Here is a 16,653-nt window from a genome sequence, read left to right as displayed (position 1 = left end):
AATAAATAAAAAACGTTTAAAAAAAAAAAAAAAAAGAAACATTAAAAAAAAAATTTTTTTAATTTTAGGAATTTTATCTGATTTCTGAAACAGTCATGGCTTTTGCTCATGTAATGTAACCAAAAAGGTTTACCAGTGTTTGTTTGACATTGCTTCCCATGTGCCTCACAAATCCAATGAACAACCCGAATTAGTTAAAAAGACTTTATTTAGAACTTGAATTTGGGGGAAATTTGTTACAAACATCAAAAGGTTTGAAAGCACGGGCCTAAGTAGGATTACAGACTACTATAAAACTTAATATTTAAATATTTATTTAACCAAGGCAGCAACGAGAGATTTGAAAGGCAAATAACAAGGGTATATAGTTGTGGGCAAAACTTAGCTCCTTTAATATTGATAAGATTCAGTTTTATTAAGTAATCAAGGGCTCAGTAGAAAGAAATACAGAAACCTTGTTTTTCTGGGAAGGTTAAAAAAAAAGCTTTAGAGTTTCTCATCAAGGGCAGACCAACAATCCAAAAAAATCCTGTATTTTTAACAGAGAGAGAAAAACCAAAATTTAATTTTAGACCAGTGTATTTTTAAAGCTAATTTTTTCCAGTCTTAGTGTGAGTGGGGGAGGGGCAGAGAGAGAGGGAGAGGGGGAGAATCCCAAGCAGGCTCCTCACTGTCAGCTCAGAGCTGGACATCAGGCTCCATCCCTTGAACCATGAGATCATGACCTGAGCCGAAGTCAGACGCTCAACCGACTGAGCCACCCAGGCGCCCCTGGACCCAAGTACCTTTAGTTCCCCTACAGTAAGAAGCTAAAGGCAGAAAAACAGACATTCAGTAATTAACGTTTCGGTCTTTTATCTTATCTGGAAAAGACTTAGATATCCAGTGAATTCAACCCAATTTATCATTTTTTTAAAAACTTTTTTTTAGGGGCGCCTGGGTGGCTCAGTCGGTTAAGTGTCTGACTTCAGCTCAGGTCACGATCTCGCGGTCCGTGAGTTCGAGCCCCGCGTCGGGCTCTGGGCTGACGGCTCAGAGCCTGGAGCCTGCTTCCGATTCTGTGCCTCCCTCTCTCTCTGCCCCTCCCCTGTTCATGCTCTGTGTCTCTCTGTCTCAAAAATAAATAAAACGTTAAAAAATAAAAAATAAAAAATAAAAACTTTTTTTTAACGTTTATTTATTATCGAGAGACAGAGAGAGACAGAGCATGAGCAGGGAAGGGGCAGAGAGAGGGGGAGACACAGAATCCGAAACAGGCTCCAGGCTCTGAGCTGTCAGCACAGAGCCCGACGTGGGGCTCGAACCCACAAACCGCGAGATCGATCATGACCTTAGCTGAAGTCGGTCACTCAACCGACTGAGCCCCCCGGGCACCCCAATCCAATTTACCATTTAACCTGGCAAAACTGTAAAGTTTTAGATAGATTTTGGAAGCTATTTAAAAGTTTATAGATAGGGGCCCCTGGCTGGCTCAGTAGATGGAACATGTGACTCTTGATCTCAGGGCTATGAGTTTGAGCCCCAAGTTGGGGGTAGAGATTACTTAAAAACAAAATCTCTTTTAAAAAATGTTTAGCTATAAACTCTTTTTTAAAACTTTGTTTATGGGGCGTCGGGGTGGCTCATTTGGTTAAGCGTCCTTGACTCTTGATTTCGGCTCAGGTTATGATCTCACGGTCTTGAGACCAAGCTCCTTGATGGGCTCTGGGCTGAGTGTGGAGCCTACTTGGGATTCTCTCTCTGCCCCTCCCCTGCTTGTGTTCTCTCTCTCTCTCTCTCTGCCCCTCCCCTGCTTGTGTTCTCTCTCTCTCTCTCTGCCCCTCCCCTGCTTGTGTTCTCTCTCTCTCTCTCTCTGCCCCTCCCCTGCTTGTGTTCTCTCTCTCTCTCTCTCTCTCTGCCCTCCCCTACTTGTGTTCTCTCTCTCTCTCTCTCTCTCTGCCCCTCCCCTGCTTGTGTTCTCTCTCTCTCTCTCTCTCTGCCCCTCCCCTGCTTGTGTTCTCTCTCTCTCTCTCTGCCCCTCCCCTGCTTGTGTTCTCTCTCTCTCTCTCTCTGCCCCTCCCCTGCTTGTGTTCTCTCTCTCTCTCTCTCTGGCCCCCTCCCCTGCTTGTGTTCTCTCTCTCTCTCTCTCTGCCCCTCCCCTGCTTGTGTTCTCTCTCTCTCTCTCTCCTGCCCCTCCCCTGCTTGTGTTCTCTCTCTCTCTCTCTCTCTCTGCCCCTCCCCTACTTGTGTTCTCTCTCTCTCTCTCTCTCTCTGCCCCTCCCCTGCTTGTGTTCTCTCTCTCTCTCTCTCTCTGCCCCCTCCCCTGCTTGTGTTCTCTCTCTCTCTCTCTGCCCCTCCCCCTGCTTGTGTCTCTCTCTCTCTCTCTCTGCCCCTCCCCTGCTTGTGTTCTCTCTCTCTCTCTCTGCCCCTCCCCTGCTTGTGTTCTCTCTCTCTCTCTCTCTCTGCCCCTCCCTGCTTGTGTTCTCTCTCTCTCTCTCTCTCTGCCCCTCCCCTGCTTGTGTTCTCTCTCTCTCTCTCTCTCTCTGCCCCTCCCCTGCTTGGTGTTCTCTCTCTCTCTCTGCCCCTCCCCTGCTTGTGTTCTCTCTCTCTCTCTCTCTCTCTCTCTCTGCCCCTCCCCTGCTTGTGTTCTCTCTCTCTCTCTCTGCCCCTCCCCTGCTTGTGTTCTCTCTCTCTCTCTCTCTCTGCCCCTCCCCTGCTTGTGTTCTCTCTCTCTCTCCTCTGCCCCCTCCCCTGCTTGTGTTCTCTCTCTCTCTCTCCTCTTCCCCTCCCCTGCTTGTGTTCTCCTCTCTCTCTCTCTCTGCCCCTCCCCTGTTGTGTTCTCTCTCTGTCTCTCTCTCTCTGTCCCTCCCCTGCTTGTGTTCTCTCTCTCTCTCTCTCTCTGTCTCTCTCTCTCTGCCCCTCCCCCTGCTTGTGTTCTCTCTCTCTCTCTCTGCCCCTCCCCTGCTTGTGTTCTCTCTCTCTCTGCCCCTCCCCTGCTTGTGTTCTCTCTCTCTCTCTCTCTCTCTCTCTCTGCCCCTCCCCTGCTTGTGTTCTCTCTCCTCTCTCTCTGCCCCTCCCCTGCTTGTGTTCTCTCTCTCTCTCTCTCTGCCCCTCCCCTGCTTGTGTTCTCTCTCTCTCTCTCTCTCTCTCTCTCTGCCCCTCCCCTGCTTGTGTTCTCTCTCTCTCTCTCTCTCTCTCTGCCCCTCCCCTGCTTGTGTTCTCTCTCTGTCTCTCTCTCTCTGGCCCCTCCCCTGCTTGTGTTCTCTCTCTCTCTCTCTGCCCCTCCCCTGCTTGTGTTCTCTCTCTCTCTCTCTCTGCCCCTCCCCTGCTTGTGTTCTCTCTCTCTCTCTCTCTCTCTCTCTGCCCCTCCCCTGCTTGTGTTCTCTCTCTCCTCTCTCTCTCTCTCTGCCCCTCCCCTGCTTGTGTTCTCTCTCTCTGTCTCTCTCTCTCTGCCCCTCCCCTGCTTGTGTTCTCTCTCTCTCTCTCTGCCCCTCCCCTGCTTGTGTTCTCTCTCTCTCTCTCTCTCTGCCCTCCCCTGCTTGTGTTCTCTCTGTCTCTCTCTCTCTGCCCCTCCCCTGCTTGTGTTCTCTCTCTCTCTCTCTCTCTCTCTCTCTGCCCCTCCCCTGCTTGTGTTCTCTCTCTCTCTCTCTCTCTCTCTGCCCCTCCCCTGCTTGTGTGCTCCTCTCTCTGCCCCTCCCCTGCTTGTGTTCTCTCTCTGTCTCTCTCTCTCTCTGCCCCTCCCTTGCTTATGTTCTCTCTCTCTCGCTCTCTCTGCCCCTCCCCTGCTTGTGTTCTCTCTCTCTCTCTCTCTGCCCCTCCCCTGCATGTGTGCTCTCTCTCTCTCTCTCTCTGCCCCTCCCCTGCTTGTGTTTCTCTCTCTCTCTCTCTCTCTCCTCTCCTGCCCCTCCCCTGCTTGTGTTCTCTCTCTCTCTCTGCCCCTCCCTGCTTGTGTTTCTCTCTGTCTCTCTCTCTCTGCCCCTCCCCTGCTTGTGTTCTCTCTCTCTCTCTCTGCCCCTCCCCTGCTTGTGTTCTCTCTCTCTCTCTCTCTCTGCCCCTCCCCTGCTTGTGTGCTCTCTCTCTCTGCCCCTCCCCTGCTTGTGTTCTCTCTCTGTCTCTCTCTCTCTGCCCCTCCCTTGCTTATGTTCTCTCTCTCTCTCTCTCTCTCTCTGCCCTTCCCCTGCTTGTGTTCTCTCTCTCTCTCTCAAAATAAATAAGTAAACATTAAAAAACCTTAATGTACTTGTTCTTAACAATTACCCGGGAAAACTTCCCGAGACAGACAAAACTCAACCACCCTTTTAAGTGCTTTTTGCTGGTAAGTTGTAACAGAACCAACATGAATTTAATAAATTCAGGTCGAATAAAGGCTGATGATCTGAATTATATTTGACGCCGATACCTCCAAAAACATGTCTGTTTTAATTATACCAACAACCTTGAATTAGCTCGGATACCTCATATGTTGCACCTGTGTCCACTCAAAAGTCATCCGTGCACTCCTGTCAGTTTCCCCGGGGCCCCTTGTGGGCCAATCTGAGGTTGGAGCTTTAAGTCCAGGGGAGCCCTAGGCCCCCTAAAGCTGATCTGGGAGGTGCTTCAGTTTGAGCTTCATAAGGAGGTGGCCCAGCAGCGTGGGGTGCTTTTTCCTCCCAGATAGTGAGGGGTCCTGCTGGGTCGGCTAGCCACCAGCAGCTGGCTCCGACTGTGACAGCCACCAGCTCAGGAAACACACAGGTGGGCCTCCTGCTCGTCTCGGGGAGTCCCCGGGAGGCTGGAGAGTCAGAAACACAGCTCCTGGCTGTTCACTGCAATCTGTTACTGGACAGAGAATCGGTTTTGCACTCGGGTTCGGTGGCTCATTGCTCAAAAATCGATACTCAGGAGACCCAGCATGGGGGGAAAGGGAGGGTTGTGTTATTCAGGGAGCCGGCAACCCGGGAAGGTGGTAGACTGATGTCTCGAAGACCATCTTCCCTGTCCAGGCCAAGCCAGAGGTTTTTAAAGGGGAAGGCAGGGGAAGAGGGAGGGGGGCTGTGGGCAGGAAAAGCAGGTGTCCGGGCGGTGACTTGTACTCCGACACGCCCCTGAGCAGAACTGCTGGCGTCCGCGACAGCTGTTTTTGGTCAGCCTCATGCCTGGGAAAGTTCTGTCCTTCTCTCCTCGAGCCTGGTGGTCTGCAAGTTTCAGGGAAACTGAGTTCTGCCACAGACCAAGGGACTTAGGTCAGCAAGCGAGGAGCGCAGAAGCTTGAAGAAGCAAGTTGTCCCTTAAGGCCGGTCGGAGCGCTGTTTCAGGAGCTTTTTCTGCTCAAGTTTTCTGTAAACCCGAAACCACTGCAAGAAATTCAGCCTATTAGTCCAAAGGAAAAATGTATATAGCGTGATGCCTTAAAAAAAAAAAAAAAAAAAAAAAAAGAGTTGGGGGAGGCATCCAGGTCAGTCAGTTAAGCCTCCGACTTCTGGCTCAGGTCATGATCTCACAGTTCATGAGTGTGAGCCCTATTTCTGGCTCTGTGCTGACAGCTCAGAACCTGGAGCCTGCCTCACATTCTGTGTCTCCCTCTCTCTCTGCCCCTCCCCCATTCGTTCTCTCTCCCTCTCTCTAATATCTCTCTCTCTCTCCGTCTCAAAAATAAATAAACATTAAAAAAAAAAAAGACAGAACTGTAACTGTGTGTGTGTGTGTGTGTGTGTGTACCTAGAAAAATCTCTGAAAAGATCTATGCCAAAGCCTTTATAGTGGACATTTTTGAGTTTTAGGGTCCCGGATGGTCTGTATGCTTCCTGATTTCTCTGACTTCTTTTCCACTTTATAACGTGCATATACTGCCGTGAAGCTCACAAGAGACTGTAAAATAATTTTGTCAGCAGCCAAAAAAGACAAAGCAGGAAACCACACATCAGTTTTTTAATTATGATTTATCCCAGGCGAGGTACTAATGTGGGTTGAAGTGCAGGAGTTTAAGAGCACAGTCTGAAGAAAGGTCTGACGTCCTTAAAGGACCCGAGGGTAGGTTTCCCGGTGGGAGGCGGTTTCGCTAGGCTAAGCCCCTCCCTTCCCAGGAAATGAAACTAACTGGCTCAGACAGCCGGGCGGACGGAGGTTAGCAGCTTCCAGAAGCCAGCTCCACGGCCACAGGCTCTGCTGTGCCTGCCCTGAGTATCATGTCGGGGTGGAACCTCAAAGATATCCCTGCTGGGAATCTGGACAAGTTCATCGAAGACTATCTCTTACCAGACACACGTTTCCGCAGGCAGGTCAGACAAGCCGTCCACATCATCTCCACTTTCCTGAAGGAGAGGTGTTTCCAGGATGCGCCACACCCTGTGCGGGTGTCCAAAGTGGTCAAGGTGAGCCCAAGCCTGCTGGACTGGGGAAGGGGTGGCTGAGTGGGCAAGAGTTCCCACAGAGACAGAGACAGAGCAAAAGGTTCGGGTCTTCAGGGCAGGTGGTTTCTGACTTAGCCATAGCGAGCACATATGACTATAGCCTGTCAGAATAGGTTCTGGGGTGAGACCCTCCATCTGTGATTTTTTTTTAATGTTTATTTTTAAAAGAGCACAGCGCGGGAGGGGCAGAGAAGGGGAGGGGACAGAGGATCTGAGGCAGGCTCTGTGCTGACAGCCGCGAACCCGATGCGGGGCTGGAACCCATGAAGCCGTGAGATCGTGACCTAAGCCGAAGCCAAGAGTCAGGTGCTCAACTGCCTGAGCCACCCAGGCTCCCCCCCTCCACCTGTAGCTTTTAAACAAATGCCCTGACTGAAGCTTAGGAACCCTCATCCTCGGCCACGTCCATTTCAGAGATAGGGAAACTGAGGCCCAGCTCTAGTAAACAATTTGCTAATTAGTGGCCAGGCGGGGGACTCACCATTTCTGCTTTGTGTTTGTTTGTTTTTTCCTGACAAAATGACTTCCAGAGCCCCTCTCCAGCCAACAACAGCTAAATGTTCCGATGACTTTGTGTGGCTGAAAAGTTGTTGGTATTGCCCCCTGTAAAGTCTATACTCTGCAAAAACAGAGCTGGACACCGCTCGGGGGTCCATAAAGGGGGTCCAGGCACCAGCTGTCTCCACAGATGCTCAGCTTTTCAACGTCCATGATAAACTAGCATTCTTTTTTTTTTTTTAAGTTTATTCTTTTTTTTAAAAGTCTTTTTTTTTAACGTTTATTTATTTTTGAGACAGAGAGAGGCAGAGCATGAACGGGGGAGGGTCAGAGAGAGAGAGGGAGACACAGAATCGGAAACAGGCTCCAGGCTCCGAGCTGTCAGCACAGAGCCCGACGCGGGGCTCGAACTCACGGACCGCGAGATCATGACCTGAGCAGAAGTCGGATGCTTAACCGACTGAGCCACCCAGGGCGCCCCTAAGTTTATTTATTCTTGAGAGATAAGGAGAGACAGAGCATGAGCAGGGGAGAGAGCAGAGAGAGAGGAGGAGACACAGAATCGGAAGCAGGCTCCAGGCTCTGAGCGGTCAGCACAGAACCCGACGCGGGGCTCGAACTCACAGACCGTGAGATGATGATCTGAGCCGAAGCCGGACGCTCAACTGACTGAGCCACCCAATTTACATTCCCACCAACAGTGTGGGAGGGTTCCCTTTTTCCCCCATCCACAATGGGGACTCACCATTTTCTACAGTATCATGAGCTGGTTAAGAGTAGAGTTTTGAGGGGCGCCCGGGTGGCTCAGTCGGCTGAGCATCTGACGCTCGATTTCGCTCAGATCATGATCTCGGGCCCGCATCAGGCTCTGCACTGACACCACGGAGCCTGCTTGGGATTCTCTCTCTCTCTCTCTCTCTCTCTCTGCCTCTCCCCAGCTTGCACACGTGTGCACACAGGTGCGTGCGCTCTCTCAAAATAAATAAATAAACTTAAAAAAAAAAAGTATAAATTTTGAAAGCAGATAGCACCTACTGGCTTTGAGCAAGTCATTTCACCTCTCTGTGCCTCAGTTTCCTCATCCATCATGCCCAGTGCCCTATCGGGCTGTATACAGATTAAGTAAAATAATGCATGTAGACCACCCAGCAAGGGCTGGTCTGCAGTCTATAATAAGATAGTAAAGGACAGGGTGTAAAGAACACAGACTGGAGAACGAGACAGCCGGGGTTTGAATTGTATCTGTGCCACCTACAAGCTGTGCCCCCCGGGCCGCTGCGTCACCTCTCTGAGCACCTGTTTCCCCATCTGTAAAGTGGGAGCTGGTGACAAGAGCGTGTAGGTCAGCCATAAGGCTGAGGGCATTATGGGAGTTAAGACTGGCGATGCCCTCAGATCAGTGGCTAATGCTCTAGAATGTTAGTGGCCGCTCTCATCATTTTCGTTCGGGAGGCCCTCCCTTCTCGGTAAATGTCCGTTCTCGTTCTCCTCATCTGTCGTAGGGTGGCTCTTCGGGCAAGGGCACGACCCTCAGAGGCCGATCCGACGCCGACCTCGTGGTCTTTCTGAGTAACCTCACAAGTTTTCAGGAGCAGCTTGACCACCGGGGAACGTTCATCCGGGAAATTAAGAGGCAGCTGGAAGCCTGTCAAGAAGAGGAAACGTTTGCAGTGCAGTTTGAAGTACAGACTCTGCACTGGGAGAGGCCCCGGGCTCTGAGCTTTGTGCTCAGGTCCCCCCAGCTCCAGGAGGGGGTGGAGTTTGATGTCCTGCCTGCCTTTGACGTCCTGGGTGAGCGCTCACAGACGCACGGGCTTTCCCCTCTGTCCCACCACAGGGCGGCTTTCTTTTTTCATATCTCTGAGCAGAACTTTCCCATAGTCGGAGAGTCTTACCGAGACGGGGCATCCCTTCGAAGGGGGTGGGTCGAGATCTTAGAACGGATCAGGTCACGACCGGCCACAGGAGCGACATTAAGTAGCAAATTGGCACAACTTGGGGGCAAGACATCCCTTACGGAACACCTTCTGGGCTCGCCGGCTCTACTTGTGGCAAAGCGTGTAAATCGTAGCTTTCTGAAAGGGAGGCAGTGCAGATCCAGCCTGCGGTTCGTATGTGAATTTCATCTATTGCCCCAAACATGAGGAAATCTTGCCAGACTTGTGCTGAGGGCTGGAGTCTATATCGACGACCCACAGCCGCATTTGGACAGGAAGCAGAACCTCTCAGGGGCTCAGTTTCCGCATTCGGAAAGCTGGCAAAAACGATCCACCTGTGTCATACTCTTAAGTATTGAACGAACATCCACATTCAGCTGTCACACGGGGCCCTGGCGCATAGTAGGTGTTCAAGAGTGTGAGCTCCCCAACCGTAGGCCGAGGCACCCCAGGACGCCACAGTGAAAACACTCACGGGGAGCACACGGAGTAGGTTAGATTTTAAGTTTTTGAGGGAAACACAATGCCGTCTGTGGGACACCGCACGAACCCCCACTGTTCAGTTGTAGACTGAACCCCGTGCATGGAACTCCTCTTGGGCGGAGGGACCCTTGAGAAAAATACCGAAACTCTAAAGGCACCGGGAAATGAGAAAGTTTGGGAATCTCTCCTTGTTGCCATGTCCGGTGTTGGGCGCTGGCATATCATGGTTACAAAAGAGATAAGAGGGGGAGAGAGAAGGGGAGGAAGGACATGCCCGGCAGAGGGAACAGCACAAGCAAAGGACTGGAGATGAGAAAGGGGGAGGATGTGTTGGGGGAACTGCTGGACACTGAAGAGAGTGAGGGGAGGGGGGGGGAGGGAGGGAGTGGGAGGGTGTGGAGGGCAGGGAAGGAGCGGGGAGGATGGGGGGCAGGGAGGGAGTAGGGAGGGTATGGAGGGCAGGAAAGGAGGGGGAGGGCGTGGAGGGCAGGGAAGGAGGGGGGAGGATGGGGGACAGGAAGGGAGTGGGGAGGGCGTGGAGGGCAGGAAAGGAGGGGGAGGGTGTGGAGGGCAGGGAAGGAGGGGGAGGGCAGGGAGGGAGTAGGGAGGGTGTGGAGGGCAGGGAAGGAGGGGGAAGTCAGGGAGGGAGTAGGGAGGGTGTGGAGGGCAGGGAAGGAGGGGGGAGGATGGGGGGCAGGAACGGAGTGGGGAGGGTATGGAGGGCAGGAAAGGAGGGGGAGGGCAGGGAGGGAGTAGGGAGGATGTGGAGGGCAGGAAGGAGGGGGAAGTCAGGGAGGGAGTAGGGAGGGTGTGGAGGGCAGGGAAGGAGGGGGGAGGATGGGGGGCAGGAACGGAGTGGGGAGGGTATGGAGGGCAGGAAAGGAGGGGGAGGGCAGGGAGGGAGTAGGGAGGATGTGGAGGGCAGGAAGGAGGGGGAAGTCAGGGAGGGAGTAGGGAGGGTGTGGAGGGCAGGGAAGGAGGGGGGAGGATGGGGGGCAGGGAGGGAGTAGGGAGGGTGTGGAGGGCAGGGAAGGAGGGGGGAGGATGGGGGGCAGGGAGGGAGTAGGGAGGGTATGGAGGGCAGGAAAGGAGGGGGAGGGCGTGGAGGGCAGGGAAGGAGGGGGGAGGATGGGGGGCAGAGAGGGAGTAGGGAGGGTGTGGAGGGCAGGGAAGGAGGGGGGAGGATGGGGGGCAGGGAGGGAGTAGGGAGGGTATGGAGGGCAGGAAAGGAGGGGGAGGGCGTGGAGGGCAGGGAAGGAGGGGGAAGTCAGGGAGGGAGTAGGGAGGGTGTGGAGGGCAGGGAAGGAGGGGGGAGGATGGGGGGCAGGGAGGGAGTGGGGAGGGTAGAGGGGGCAGGGGGGGAGAGAAGAGGGCAGGGAAGGAGTGAGCGGGAACTGAGCCAGGAGAGCTGATCCTGCAGAAACCTGCCTCCTTGGTCAAGGGTTTCTTCCGAACACAACAGAACAGCTGTGGGAGGGTTTCAAGTAGGGGAGTAACCTGGTCAGATTTGTGTTTTAGAAACCTAGTCCAACGGTAGCCTGGAGAATAGATGGGAAGAGAGGTACGACCGGAGTTTGGGAGACATTCAGTCAACAAGGATAAACACAGATTATCCACTGAGTGCCTACTGTGTACCAGGCACTGCTCCCTGGCCATGAATGAGCCAGACAAGGAACCTCTATCCTGGAGCCTGACATTAAGTATAGAAGCAAGATAAATGGAATGATACCTGCGGAGCGATACGATGGAGAGCGACCGGGAGATGGCAGGGGGAGGGCTTTTTCAGACAGTGTGATGAGGGAAGGTTTCTGAGGAGGTGACCTCGGAGCTGAGGGATGAGAAGGAGCCAACCATGGGAAGATCCAGAAAGAAGAAACAACAAGTGCAAAGGTCCCGAGACAGGAGTGAGCTTGGCGTGTTTGAGGAAGAGAAAAAAGGCCCCAGGTATGAGCGGCAGGGGAGCAAGGTAGGAGGTGAGATCCCCGCAAATCTCCTAGGCCACGGTGGAGATACTGGGTTTTATTCTAGATGTGGGAAGCAAGAAGCGGTGTGAGCTGGTTTTGAAAGTCCTCTCTGGGTCGAGAGTGGGCTGTGGTGGAACCAGTGAGGAGGCTCACCTCCGGGTGAGGTGGGTTGGCAGAAGAGATGGGAGAAGGGAAGGCTGGGGACGGGCTTCAGGCCCCCTGGCTCGGCCCGTCGCCCTTTCTGCTGCACCCCACGGCCAGTGAGCCCCAGAGTGGCCGGACGAACATCAGAGATGCTAACATCTTAGAGTTATGTATGGATTTGTCCCTAACAGGGCAGTGGACCAATGCCTACAGACCTGACCCCAGAGTCTACATCAAGCTAATCCAGGAGTGCCAGGACCTGGACCGAGAGGGAGAGTTCTCCACCTGCTTCACAGAGCTGCAGCGAGACTTCCTGAGGCAGCGTCCGACCAAGGTGAAGAGCCTCATCCGCCTGGTGAAGCACTGGTACCAACTGGTAAGTTCCTTCTGCCTGGGGAGCTGAGGAGGAGGAGGAGGAGGGAGAGAAGGAAGGGGGGCATGGAATAGAGGGAGGGGTGGAGGAGAGAGAGGTGTGGGGAGGGGAGGAGGAGGAGGACCAGGAGAGGGGGGGCGGTGGGGAGGGAGGGGAGAGTGGGAAGGGAGGGAGGGGAGGAGGGAGAGAAGGAAGGGGGGCATGGAATAGAGGGAGGGGTGGAGGAGAGAGAGGTGTGGGGAGGGGAGAAGGAGGAGGACCAGGAGAGGGAGGGGAGAAGAGGGAGGAGATGAGGGAGAGAGGGGAGGGAGGAGAGGAGGGGGGAAGGGGAGGTGTCTCAGATCAGGAATCTGGAGCTCTCTCTCTGTCCAGCCCAGCGAGAGAGCAGACACAGAAACGAAGACGAGAGAGGCTAATGTCTGGGGAGAGACCAGGGCCCCGAGCAGGGATTTCAGAGCAGGGATTTCGTGTCCGTGTTTGTTGAGCTCTCAAGATCGTACACACGTGGTGAATGTGCAGAAAACAATCAGATAGTAAAGCATGAACTCGTGTGTGTAAGAAGCAAAGAGTCTGGGGGGGCGAGGGGCGTTTGAAGTTGTGGTCAGAGCACAATAGTGTGTGGGCGGCAGCAAGTTACTCGTGATCCTGCGACAATATCTCGCTAACTAACCTCGGGCGCTTTCACCCTGTGGCGCGGGCTTTCTGCCCTCAGCTTCGTTAGGTAAGTGTAAGGAATCCTTGAACCTATTTCCCACCGGGAGGGAGGGATGGGGAGAAGGAGAGGAGGGGCTGCGTGGGGAAGGAGAGAAGGAGGAGGACGGGGTTGGATAGGAAGGGGAGAGACAGGTGCCAGGGGCCCCAGGGTGTCACACTCCTCCCAGTCTTTCCCATCCCAACACGTGACAACCCCATTCTGCCAGTTACTCTGGCCTGAACCATACATCTTCCTTGACCTCTTCACATGCACACCTCCATCCAACCTGTCAACAAGCGGTGTTGGTCCTATTTTTAAAATATACCCACAATTCATGGGGCGCCTGGGTGTCGCAGTCGGTTAAGCGTCCGACTTCAGCCAGGTCACGATCTCGCGGTCCGTGAGTTCGAGCCCCGCGTCGGGCTCTGGGCTGATGGCTCGGAGCCTGGAGCCTGCTTCCGATTCTGTGTCTCCCTCTCTCTCTGCCCCTCCCCCGTTCATGCTCTGTCTCTCTCTGTCCCAAAAATCAATAAAAAACGTTGAAAAAAAAAATTAAAAAAAATAAAAAATAAAATATACCCACAATTCATTTATTGTCACCACTTCTAACGCTGTCGCCTGGGTCCCAGGCACCTTGCGAGGCTCCCGGGATCTGCCCTTGACCTCGCTGAACCCCCATGTCTGCCCTTCAGGCCCTGCCGCCTCCCTTGTCGTTCCTCCAACAGCAAGACTCTGCTCCAGCCTTTGGACCTTTGCAGTTGCTTATGTGTTTGTTTAGTGTCTGTCTCTCCCGCTAAAAATGTACACGAAGGAAGGGGTTTTGTGTGTTTTATTTACTGCTGCGTCTCCGGAACCTAGAACAGTGTGCCTGGCACATAATAGGTGCTCAGTAAGTAATTGTTGAATAAATTAATGAATGCTATCACCACACACACACACACACACAGACACTTCTGTCTGCTCCCTGGCTGTCTGACCTTGAGCCATCAACTTAACCTCTCTGTGCTTCTTATTTTCTCATTTGCGAAGGGCAACGTGGCCTAACATGACACGGTGCCTGGCACAGCCGATCCTCATGGATGTGGTTCCTTTGAGCCACTACAGGAGCGCACATAATAAAAGTTAGCATGTAGTGTGTGTTCATCTTGTCCAGGCTCATCATATTTAACCTTTTGTGGATGTGATACGCATTTCCATTTACTTTAAGACATCCATGGGGCGCCTGGGTGGCGCAGTCGGTTAAGCGTCCGACTTCAGCCAGGTCACGATCTCGCGGTCCGTGAGTTCGAGCCCCGCGTCAGGCTCTGGGCTGATGGCTCGGAGCCTGGAGCCTGTTTCCGATTCTGTGTCTCCCTCTCTCTCTGCCCCTCCCCCGTTCATGCTCTGTCTCTCTCTGTCCCAAAAATAAATAAAAAACGTTGAAAAAAAAAATTAAGACATCCTATATCTCACTTAATCTTCATGGTCATTCTGTGAGCTGAGCGAGGGGAGGTGTCATTATCAAGCCTGTATTACTGGAGGAGTAAGAGTCAGATCGCTCTTTCAGCTAATAAGGAGCAGAACGAAGCCTTGAACTTGGGTCTTCCGACTGAAGACTTTGCCTGATATGTAATATACATCTTATAATAGACGTGTATATTTTTGGATGAGTAATTGGGTGAAAGAAAGCAATTAAGGAGAACCTTCCTACTTGAAAAATTATCTTCAAGGCAAAGCAAGAAATCACTTATTTGCTAGACACCTGAAGTTTGCTGATCTAGGAAATTTGATCATGGAGCCTTAGCATTTTAGAACTTACAATGGTTCTAAAGCCTGGGTGGCTCAGTCAGTTAAGCGTCCGACTTCGGCTCAGGTCACGATCTCGCGGTCCGTGAGTTCGAGCCCCGCGTCGGGCTCTGTGCTGACCGCTCAGAGCCTGGAGCCTGTTTCCGATTCTGTGTCTCCCTCTCTCTCTGACCCTCCCCCGTTCATGCTCTGTCTCTGTCTCAAAAATAAATAAACGTTAAAAAAAAAAAAAAAAAAAGAACTTACAAAAGTGGTTCCTGACAAGCGTAACACTGGCCCCAAGGACATTGGAAATTCATGAGGATGCTTTTTGGTAACCATGGTGATCGGGGGCAAGGGTGCTACTGACAATTAGTGGGAAGAAGCCAGGGATACTAACTGTTTTTGATGAACAAGATGGTCCTGCAAAAAATTGTCTCTTCCTCCCTCCCTGTCCTTCTTCCCCTTCCCCTCTCTCCCTCTCTCCCTCCCTCCCTTATTCTCCTCCCTCCTTCCTCTCCCTCTCTATCCTTCTTCCCCTTCCCCTCTCCCTCCCTCTCCTTTCCTGGAAAGCAATGCAGGAACCTGACCGTCCTTTAACCCCACTTACTACCACCATCACCGTCCCCAACTCACATGCTACTTGTGTTGTATATTTCAAGTCTCTATATTTTCTTTTTTTTTTTTTAATTTTTTTTTCAACAATTTTTATTTATTTTTGGGACAGAGAGAGACAGAGCATGAACGGGGGAGGGGCAGAGAGAGAGGGAGACACAGAATCGGAAACAGGCTCCAGGCTCCGAGCCATCAGCCCAGAGCCTGACGCGGGGCTCGAACTCACGGACCGCGAGATCGTGACCTGGCTGAAGTCGGACGCTTAACCGACTGTGACACCCAGGCGCCCCAATCAAGTCTCTATATTTTCAAGGGCCTCAAAGCATTACTATTATTTTACAACATCAGTGCTCATTTTATCTATCCACGTATTTACTACGCTCTTTACTGTCAGCTCTTTCCTACGTCTCTAACTGTCCCCCGGGGATCACGTTCCGTCTTCCTGAAGTATGTCCCCTTGAGGATTTTTTTGGTGACTGTCTTGTGATAATGAACTCTTAGTTTTTGTTTGCTTGAAAATGTCTTGATTTTACCTTCGTTGCCGATGGGTATTTTTGCCATATATTTGGCGGTCATTTCAGTACATGGAATACGTCACTCCTCCGTCTTCCGGTGTCACTAGTGACGAGTCAGTTGTCAGCCTAACCGTGGCTCCTTTGTAGGTAAACTGTCTGATTCCTCTGGCTGCATGTATATTTTTCTCTTTGTCTTCGATTTCGTTTCATTTCAACCCGAGGTGTCTTAATGATGATTCCTTTTTCACTTGTCCTGTTTGGAGTTCACTGGGATTCCTGAATCTGTGGATGGATCTCTTTCATCAGGTTTGGAAACTCTCAGCCGTTCTCCTAAAATACTGTTTCTCTCTCTTCCTTGCCTCCTGGAACTCCAGTTGATGTATGTTAGACCTCATTCTGTCTTCCGTATCTTTATACTGTCTTCCATATTTTACATCTTTCTGTCTCTCCGTGCTTTTTTCCGGATAGTTCATTCTAATATACTCTCCAACTCACTAATTTTCCCCTAACTGTCTCTAATTTGCTGTTGAGTTATTAATTACAGTTATTGTCATTTTTTATACTATGATTTCTATTTTATTTCTTTTCAAGTATGCCATGCTACTTGTTACGGCTTCTAATTTTCTCTATTTCAAGCTCTTCATTTCTTTAAACACAATATTCCTAGTTATTTCAAAGTCTATATCTGATCCTTCAATATTTACAGTTCTGTGGACTGGGACACCTGGGTGGCTCAGTCGGTTAAGCGTCCAACTCATTTTCGTCTCGGGTCGCGATCTCACAGTTTTGTGAGTTCGAGCCTCACGTCGGGCTCTGCGCTGGCAGTGCAGATCCTGCTTGGGATTCTCTCTCCCTCTCTCCCTCTCTCTCTGCCCCTCCCCTGCTCACACTGTCTCTGTCTCTCTCAAAATAAATAAACTTTAAAAAAATTTTTTTTTAAACTACTTTCCCTAAAAAAAAAAAAAAGTTCTGTGAACTTATTACTATTTTCCTCTTCCTTCTGGTTATTACTCTTGGTGTCTCGTTTCCTTGTGTACATGGTTATTTACGTGCAGGTCATGATACTTATAAATTCTTTGTGAAATCATTTGACGCTCTGGGTTAACGATCTTACTCCAAAGGGACTTTTGTTTGGCTCTTAGGAACACTTCAAGTTCTTCCTCTCAGTTAATTGTCACGGTATCCTTTTGGGGTTGGTGGTGTTATTACCCCTCACCTGGCAGGTAAGAATAATGAGGCCCCAAGAGTCTAAGTTGTCTTCTCAGAATTGGACACTGGTGGATGCAGGACTCGAACCC

General features: G+C 51.6%; 1 protein-coding gene across 1 annotated transcript in view; it reads left to right on the top strand.

Annotated features, from left to right (window-relative positions):
• Positions 1-6,048: 6,048 nt before the first annotated feature.
• Positions 6,049-16,653, top strand: part of OAS3 (2'-5'-oligoadenylate synthetase 3) — a 41,162-nt gene continuing 30,557 nt past the window's right edge. The window contains exons 1-3 of the mRNA XM_058691631.1: positions 6,049-6,329; positions 8,369-8,657; positions 11,586-11,770. Of these exons, the coding sequence (XP_058547614.1) occupies positions 6,144-6,329; positions 8,369-8,657; positions 11,586-11,770 (660 nt within the window). The 5' untranslated portion in view covers positions 6,049-6,143. The remainder of the gene's footprint in view (positions 6,330-8,368; positions 8,658-11,585; positions 11,771-16,653) is intronic.

This window comes from Neofelis nebulosa, chromosome 11 (genome assembly GCF_028018385.1).
Source record: "Neofelis nebulosa isolate mNeoNeb1 chromosome 11, mNeoNeb1.pri, whole genome shotgun sequence".
Classification (NCBI taxonomy): Eukaryota; Metazoa; Chordata; class Mammalia; order Carnivora; family Felidae; genus Neofelis; species Neofelis nebulosa.
Note: the sequence above shows the minus strand (reverse complement) of the source record. Positions and strands in the feature narration are given on the sequence as shown.